General features: G+C 42.9%; 1 protein-coding gene across 1 annotated transcript; it reads left to right on the forward strand.

Annotated features, from left to right (window-relative positions):
* Nucleotides 1-493: 493 nt before the first annotated feature.
* pex2 (peroxisomal biogenesis factor 2) lies at nucleotides 494-9153 on the forward strand. The gene is made up of 2 exons (XM_083936609.1): nucleotides 494-545; nucleotides 7682-9153. The coding sequence occupies exons 1-2, from the start codon at nucleotides 542-544 to the stop codon at nucleotides 8659-8661; spliced, it is 984 nt and encodes a 327-aa protein (XP_083792735.1). The 5' UTR covers nucleotides 494-541; the 3' UTR covers nucleotides 8662-9153.
* Nucleotides 9154-9390: the final 237 nt, after the last annotated feature.

The raw sequence follows: 9390 nt of genomic DNA on the forward strand, positions 1-9390 counted from the left end.
CCGACAGCTTCGGGTTTTCGACTGACTCTAATGTTGTCTTTTGACTCATGGTTGTGCAAGTTTTCAGCTCGAATAAAGTAAAGCTACCCGTACTGTCAGCTGTTAACACTCATTATCACGACTTATTACTCTGGCTGAAACTTTTTGCACAGTCTTACATGACACAACTGTTACCGAGAGCAACCTGAAAAAAGACAATGCATGGCGCTTTGAGTATATGTATTAACTGTGGCGCTTTGAGTGAATTACCGTGGCTTCACCAACAACGTGGTCGCTATGTACCGTTACTACAACGGAAGACTTTGAATGTATTATTTTCATGATCATTTCCAGACGGACTGACGCTTCCCCCTACAGTATTCCCCGCCATTGGCGAGGTGTGATCTGATTGGCTCATTTGTGCCATTGGGCGTCGTAATCATGACGTACCTTCACACCATTGGTGGTTTTTCTGTAGAAGGCGGGACATAGTTGCACAACCCGGAAATACAGTTTGTTTTTCTCTCATCCTATCCAGGGAGGACAAGGTTACATTCAAGAAATGGGTAAATCTATCGTCCTTGTGTTGTTTAGCGAACATTCAAGCCTGCATTATTTTTCTTGCACACCCTGGTATTTCCGCGGAGAGCTCAAATGCTTCACGTCTGCTTCATTTAAACGCTGCGAAACTCGTGTTCTTTCCCACCTCCTTGTTGCTGTCTACTGTCAGCGTTGTACAGTGTTGACATACTGTATTTGTTAACTTTTTCGTGCATGTTTGTATTTAAAATCGATTTTTGATATTGTCCATGTGTACAAGGCATACTGGTATAGGGAATTAACATTCATTACGAGTCATCTCCAGGTATTTACCAACTGCATGTTTGGATGGTAACCTGGTGAGTGTGTGTTCCTTCAAGAGTGTGTTAGTGCTCTGCACATAATTCCATTAGTCCCCTAAATAATCAGTGCCAGAGATCAAAACGCTTCCACATTGAGATTCAAGGCAAAGTTGATCTTATTGATTTTCAAGAGACTACTGACTTCATTTCTCTCATCCCAATCATCACTTCTCTCCTCTTATCTGTCTCTTGGTTATATCTCTCTTTTCCACTGGCTTTGACTGCACTGCTCTTGCACACTCTCCCAAAACCTAATCCCTGCTGTGATTATCACATAATGCTTTTTGCCTTATTATCAAAATGGAGCAGATTTGGGTTTTGTTGTTGTTAAAGACTGATGGGCACGGGCTTAAAAAATTAAGACACAATGTCATTATGAGGAGAATGTGCAGCGGCTGATTGCACGAGATTAAAGTATAGGTGCGTGACTCTGGAGCTAAACACTTAGTGTAATGAGGGGGTCAATGAAGTTAAATTGGGCTGTGATCTCACTCTAGGGTCATAAGGTCATTTTGTACAGTTTTCACATGAAGGCAAGTGATAAAGGCAAGTTGGGTTATCTGTGCACTTACTTGGAAAAAATTCAACCCTTAAATAGATGAATTAGCTATATAGTATTAGCCATTTAGCCGAACAAAATCATTACATTGCACATTCATTGTTACGTACATTGTACAACTAATGGTTATATATTTTTTCTGACCAAGATTTTAAATTTGAACTCTTATTTAAATACTTTTTAGAAGCTCCAAAATTACCTAATATATCTGTATGTGTCATGACTCAACAAGGCATCAGCTTTTGGTTGCCGAAACTGAAAATATGGTTGCCGTTTGTAGTGTTTTTAGTGTTGCCATGTTTGGTTTTTAGCATGAATACAGCTGCCTCAGCATGCCCGCTGCAGAGCACATCCATCCTAACCAGCTGAAGCTGCTACATGGACCTCTATTTTTACGTGGCTGGTATATTTTGTTCTCTCCGCACGCTGCTTTGTGACCCTCGATGGTTAAAAACCACATAGAACTGTGTAGAAAATGATTACCATCTGTTAAAAAATGATTAACATGAACGCCTCATTGTACTAGAGGCAATGTGTATAGCAGAGCAACCTTGTGGGTGTTTTTAAATTTCAGATTAAAATGAATTAGTCAAATGTGTGTCCATGATCCTGAAGTTAAAACGATCCAGTAAATTAATTCAGTACAAGTTAATATTGCCAGTATACTTCAAACACACAGCACACAGTGAAGCAGGCACTCTAACACCACCAGTCTGTATAGCAGGTAAAAAAAAAAAAAACACTCGCCCCACGTACGGGATGTGGTGCATCTTTGCCGCATGTATTTTTGCTATAATAATGAAAGTATGACATAAAAGACCCCAAAATTTACATTTTTTCAGCCTCTTGTTTGTTCAGGTTCATCTAGTTCTTTTGTAAGTTGAATCAATTTGCACAATTGTTTTCACAGTCAACTTAATGACTGTAACAGCAATATTAAAAAAACATCAAATATTTGAAATGTGTTTCTTTTGGGGTTGCACTTTTTTTTATTTGTTAAAAAGTTGTTGCCGACCAAAGGCTTAGAATTCATTGCCAATTTCTCAAAGTGGTTGTCAACTGAAACCTTGTCTGTCTGTCACTGTCGAGCCCTGCAATGTGTCATTATACTTTTCAGTCTAATTTGTTATTTCTGTCATGTCAGGGCTACTCTAGAATCCATACTTACCAGCTTTACATAGACTCATAGGAGTTGTTGGAGACTTTTTTGTGTACCAGTTCCTGTAAAAAGTGTTACAGATAGATAGGGAATGTAAAATATTTTTTGAACATCCAGTGTGCTGAATAAATTGTGTTAAAGTCGTAAATTATGTTCAGTTGTCAACAAGTATCACAGTATTTTTTAGCATATTTGCAGTGCCCTAGCTCTAATGTCTAGCCTACATTGCCAGAAGGCACATTTTTGCAGGAAATCAAGTTATTTAACTTCCAAATTTAGATGAAAGTACCACATGTTGACATGCCGTTAGGGGTACAATTGCAGTGGCAGCAATCCAATTCCCCAAATTGATTCACAGATACACATCAAAGAGCGATTCGTAAAAGTAACATCTGTACAGTGTGGTCGACTGCATGACTTGTAAATATCTCATCAGGCAGTGGCCTTCACATTCGCATAGATTTCTAAGATACCCAAGATAAAAAAGTAGCTTCACCTCGGTTTAAAATGTTCCACTCATTTAAATTGTTACACAAATTAAAAAACAGACAAATAGTTTTCATCCATAAAGCAAAAGTTAAGAAATGTGCTGATCAAATATTCCTCAGTATAACACATTTTTTGCATGAGGTGGGGGGGGGTCCCGTGCTCTCTCAGTGACTCCTAAGAAAGACACAGTGTCAGTTCTCTCATTTATTAGCTGCTTTTTCTTCCACGTCCATTGTGTCTCTCTGCCCTCTAAATGTTTCATTACTTTTTAAGTTGTTTTTTACTTATTACTCATACGGCTCGAGCATACTCAACCTTCCTACTCATGAAATCAATTAATTCTCTTAAATAATTTACCTTCTGAGCAAAGCAGATTAAGCAGAGCACATTTTTTTGAGTGTCAGACGTGCTGTTCCAACTGATGTGTACTTTTTTTGTGTTCAGGCATTAACTTGGCCCTCACCCCTCGGCTCGGAGGAGTCTTGGGTGATTACAGAAAGAGGAGAGCCTTGATAAAGCATTAGTGTGTGACGCACACACATACACACCGCCTGAAGACCCCTCTGTGCATTTGCACGCATTCATTTTTCATGAAACAGACTCATAACAATTAGTCTGGTTACCGCCTGGGTAATCTTAACGTCCCCGTAATGCCTGTGGTCTGCTGTATGACATCACTCTCTTAAAAGTTCTGAATCTGACATTCTCATCCGTTTTCATAGTGAGGACATTAGAAGGCCATGGCTAATAGGCCCGCACGCCGTTCCTGGCGAAAGAAGGGCAATAAAGTGAGAGAGTGGGAGAGAGAAAAAAAACGAGACTGGAGTGCTCAGAGAAATAGGCTTTATTCACCAGAGCTTTTACACAAATTAATTTACATGAGCGAGAGAAGAAAATATAAAGTTGTAATCCAGCATGCTTTGCCAATGCATAGCCTATTTCTCGCTAGAAGCATCATAGAAAGCCAAGTGAATGTTTATGCATTATTTCAGCAAATATATTATGCTAACAACCATAGCTAAGTGCTTTGAGCCCTGCACCACGCCAGGAGCTAAATCGAGACTTTTGGACACACAGTTTCCAAATGGTGTGGAATGATAGCCTTGTGAGCGACTTCGGAGCACTTGTCTGCTGCAGAAAAAGCAACATGCAATCCCCCAGAGATATTCCACCTCCCCAGCATCCCTCAGTCTCGAGTCCCCCTGCCCTAAACACCCTCATCCCCTCCCTAGACACCAAAGCCAAGGTCAAGAAGAAAGTGCAGCTTTCCTCGGTCTATAGGCTATTCCCTGGATGCCCACACCTCAGTGTGGCTGAGCCGCGTATGCTTCAGGAATGTTCCCTCCTCCTTTATTGTGACTGTCAGTCTCAAGGTCAGCTCCTAGGGAGAGGTTTGTGCTTATCTGCCCCCCTCATTTTTTCTCCTTAGCTATCTTTGCCCCCAGTTTTTTCCCTTCAGTGTATCAGAAGGCAGTAGCTCAGAGCTCCCAGCTGGGGGTTTCATGACGCGTTGTCAGTCGCGTCTGTCTCTTTGTCTATCTGTCTTTCTGTAAGGTAGCTGTCATTAGAGCCCTGTGTCTAGTTTTCAGAGGACTCAGTGCAGCTGCAAGGCTTCAGTCTAATGCCTGGTACGCTTTTTGTTGCCTCGTCTCTCCTTCCTCACACTGGTCATGGCCCCTTTTGCCTTGAAGCGATGTTTCAGTCTGTTCCCTGTTAGATTGGATATTGTTGTCGTCGTCGTTGTTGTTGTTGCGGTTGTCTTTAAGCTATGGCAGTCAGCCTTGAGTCAGTGCGCTATCTTTGTCTGAACAAAATGCACAGGCTAAGGGAACAAGGGGAGGAGAAAACCTCTCCTCTGACCTGAATCAAAATACCCTTTAATATTCCCATGAAGATGTTTTTAAAGTATTTTGTGCAGCTCTGATAGAAAAGCAAGCATCCAGACCTCAGATTTATCTGTTGATTTTCAGTGAACTCCTTGAGCCTGACTTCTAACTCTGCTGGTTGTCAGCTGCCGACTTAAAGAGAGGGCATTTTGTCTCCAGGTCAGTTGGTTGGTTGACCCACAAGAGAATTATCAGCACAATATATCACATCAGGTGTGTGTGTGTTTGAGTGAATTCATAAGAGAAAGACTCTGTCTGCTTGCATCGGTGTATACTTTTTAATGCACAAATATCTACCCTTTAATGCACACCATGCCACTTATCTGTAAACACTGGCATTGACTGTGACTTTTGACTATTACATAAGGAAAATGGATTTCCAGCTGTCCACGGTAAAAGCCCTGTAAATTCAAATGCTTAATTTTTATAGGCAGCCCGGCATTGACTGAAGTGTCTGCTTGTTATATATTTGGCAAGTGCTGCAAGTCTGAAGGGAAGCTGTCAATAGCAATCCCAGCTATTGATATGGCAGTGGGCAGAAGATGTTACTTGGCCCCCGACTCCGGCATCCCTCTGATCCCTCTACATCATAATTACATTAATATTGACAGACCCTTGACAATAGTCACATTACTATTGATAGGTGGCTGTCAATACCGTGTTTCCCCAAATAAAACATATTCATTCATAACTTGTAAACTGCTCGATAAAAGGCTTTGAAAAGAATATTGGACCCGGCCGGTTTTGCTCTCCCAAGAGGGCTGCTGCTGTGGCAGGGATTTCCACCACCTGGCTGTGTGTGTGTGTGTGTGTGTGTGTGTGTGTGTGTGTGTGTGTGTGTGTGTGTGTGTGTGTGTGTGTGTGTGTGTGTGTGTGTGTGTGTGTGTGTGTGTGTGTGTGTGTGTGTGTGTGTGTGTGTGTGTGTGTGTGTGTGTGTGTGTGTGTGTGTGTGTGTGTGTGTGTGTGTGTGTGTGTGTGTGTGTGTGTGTGTGTGTGTGTGTGTGTGTGTGTGTGAGAGACCATGGACCGATAGATTAATTTAGCTCTGTATTAGAGCTCTGCATGCATACGTCAAGGCCACCCTTGACATACATACATAGTCACGTACACACACAGGCACATCACCTGCACCCCCCGCCCCCCGCCCCCCACATTTCAAGGAAAAACTTTCAGATTAAGCTAGACAAATGGGGCCCGTTTATTGGTTGCCATACACTACCTCCAGTTTTTTTTTTTAAATCCAAACTCTACTTCCGTCACAGGCGAGGTTCTAGTCACTAAACATGGCAGCATTTCAAATGCAGCTCAATGAATTTGTCACACCTGCTTACTTCAGCGTGAATTCACCCTTTTTTTCATTCATTTGCTAATTCTAACTTTGTCGGACGGTGTATCCTGGCTCTATTGAAACATCACGAATACACAGATGGTCCTGTGCACCACAATAAACCCAAGCATTGCCACCGCATATTAGAACGGGGGTTTTTTTTACCTTCTCGAGAAACGTCTAAAGTGACCATCATCTCTCTCTTTCTGTCAAAACTGCCATATTTACCCGGCTGAAATCTCTTTTAAAGCCTCGTGACAAATCCTGTTCAGCGAGACACAAAAGCCACTGTCAGAAAAAGGCCTCTCTGTCTCACTCTCTCTGTGGGCCTCTTGCTCTGTCTCTCCTTGAGTTAGTTAGTCCCCCACTTCTTAAGCGTTTCATTTGAGGAAAGGGCAGATAAAACTGGGGGAACTTTGAGCAGTTTGGAAACGTATGCAGCACAAAATAGCCCAAACGTCACAATGGTGAGATCCCATATGGAGTTGACTCTAGGGGGAGGAAAATTGTTCCACATTTGGCAGATGTTTACGGTGTACCAGAGACTGTGCCGTTAGCCTAATCCCTAGTGATGTGATTTGTACACACACCCCTATCTCCAGAGGGAGCAGGCACCAAGAGCCCCTGGGCTTTGCCTCCTCTGTGTGTGTATTTATATGTGTGTGTGTGTACGGTGGGGTGGATTGTGTGTGTTTATACACTGGAGAGAGAAGTCTAAGACCCCCTGCTCTTCTGCATTGCGCTGCTCAAAGGTTGCATTAAGGACGGGTTTTACATGTGAAAAGTGATTTCCGTTCCTATGGTTAAAGAAAAAATAACCTTCCTAACAGGATGGGCCTCACCTCCGGGGCCTCATTCCTTCCAACAACCCAGTTGTCCTTTCAATAGTTCTGCCTCTTTATATTTATTTTGTTCATGTTCCTAACTTTAATAGATCAAGTATGCTCTTGCCTGAATATCAGGTATTCAATAACATAGAAGTCAAAAGACATTTACTGTATGTACAAGATTATTTGGCAGTTTTTAGAAGAAATGCAGGGTTGTTTTTACAGGTTTTTACTATTTTTGTAGCTTTTGTAGCTCCCCATCTTTGGGGATAACTTTTTACTCTCCTGTTTCCTTTCTGATCACTTTTTTAGGGTGCCCTTGTGCACTTCAGCAGAATGCCATTTGTTTTATAAGGTTTGTTTTGTCAACAGTAAAGTTGGTGAATAAAGTGTCACAACATCTAGGAATAATGACCTGAACTAAACAAAAATGAGATCCAGGCTGTAAACAGATCTCTCTGTTTTTGTACATAATGTTTAAACTACAAAATTGTCCATTTAAAGTCCATTTTTGAAAATATATCCTAATATATGTCCTATATTTTTTCGGCAGGTTTGCAAAGTGAGGTCAACCCAAACAGGACGACTGGAAGTTCTGGTCCAGAAATAGATGTTGATCCGCAGACCCCGGTATTGCGCATCAGTCAGCTGGATGCCCTCGAACTAGACTCGGGCCTAGAGCAGCTGGTATGGACCCAGTTCTCCAAGTGCTTCCACAACTGTCGCCCGGGCCTGCTCACCCCGCTGGAGCCTGAACTGCGGGCTCTCCTCCATTTTCTCCTATGGAGGTTTACACTTTATTCTAGCAGCGCCACTGTGGGCCAGTCTTTACTGAGTCTACGCTACCGCACCATCCTTCCCTCATATCCCCGTTACAAACCTCTGTCTCGCAGGCAGAAGCTGGGTCTGGCCTTGCTCACTGCAGGTCCACGCTGGCTCCAGGAGCGTTCCCACAGCCTGCTGCTATGCTTGAGCACAGGAGGCCCTTTATCTGAAAGAGCTGGTGGTTTACTCCAAAGGGGTCTCCGCAATTGCCTGACCCTTGTTTCTAGTGTCACACAGCTCGCAAGTCTCATCAACTTCCTTGTGTTCCTAAGGAAAGGTCATCATCCCGTCCTGGCTGAAAGGATTGTGGGAGCTCAGGCCGCTTTCAGCAAGCCTAATGTGGTCCGGGACGTAACCTACCAGTACATGAACCGTGAGCTGCTGTGGCACGGCTTTGCCGAGTTTCTCATCTTCCTGTTACCACTGATCAATACAAGGAAACTGAAGGCAGCGGTGTTTTCGATCGTTTCGGGGGGAGGAAACGACAATGAGGAGGGAGCAACAGTAGGGCAAGGGGTGTGGAAAGAGTGCGGACTGTGCGGAGAGTGGCCGACTATGCCTCACACAGCGGGCTGCCAACACGTTTTCTGCTACTACTGCATCAAAAGCCACAGCATTGCAGACGCTTACCTCACCTGCCCGAGGTGCGGTGCAGAAGCAGGGCAGCTTGAGCCGGTCGAGATGGAGGTGGAGACGATTGGCAGATGACGACGTTGAGAAGCTCTCTTGACTGAGTTAATTTTGTAACTGCTGGGACTAATTGGCATTGAAACTGTGGTTCACATCTTTATAGCTTCACAAATGAAATACACGTATTCAGTAAATAGACTCATGGCTAACCTTTGTATGATTGTGTAAATGTAAGAGTGAATATTTAAATTACCAGCATTTTGACGAAAATGTATTGAATAATTAAAGTTTATCATATAAAGATATCTTCTATAGGAAGAATTATATTAAAACACGAAGAAAGGGTTAAACAGTCAATGTTCTGAGCAGCCCTCCTTTTGTGAGAGATTCACAAGGCAGTCGTGTGAGAGTTTATGAGTGGTCTTTATGATGTCTGTGTCTTTCCTGAACACACATAGACCTGCTATGTTTAATGTATGTGCACATATATTGACAATCCTCTGCCACTTCCATTTCTCCAGCTGGACTTTGGACAGAACTATTTGTCTTTGGTGCACTGGACAGACTACAGAGAACCACACAGAGCATATATTTGATGAGTGAACGTGTTGATTTATGCTCCAAATTTTGTGTGTGTGTGTGTGTGTGTGTGTGTGTGTGTGTGTGTGTGTGTGTGTGTGTGTGTGTGTGTGTGTGTGTGTGTGTGTGTGTGTGTGTGTGTGTGTGTGTGTGTGTGTGTGTGTGTGTGTGTGTGTGTGTGTGTGTGTGTGTGTGTGTGTGTGTGTGTGTGTGTGTGTGTGTGTGTGT

The sequence above is a fragment of the Echiichthys vipera genome, assembly GCF_963691815.1.
Source record: "Echiichthys vipera genome assembly, chromosome: 21".
NCBI classification, from domain to species: domain Eukaryota; kingdom Metazoa; phylum Chordata; class Actinopteri; order Perciformes; family Trachinidae; genus Echiichthys; species Echiichthys vipera.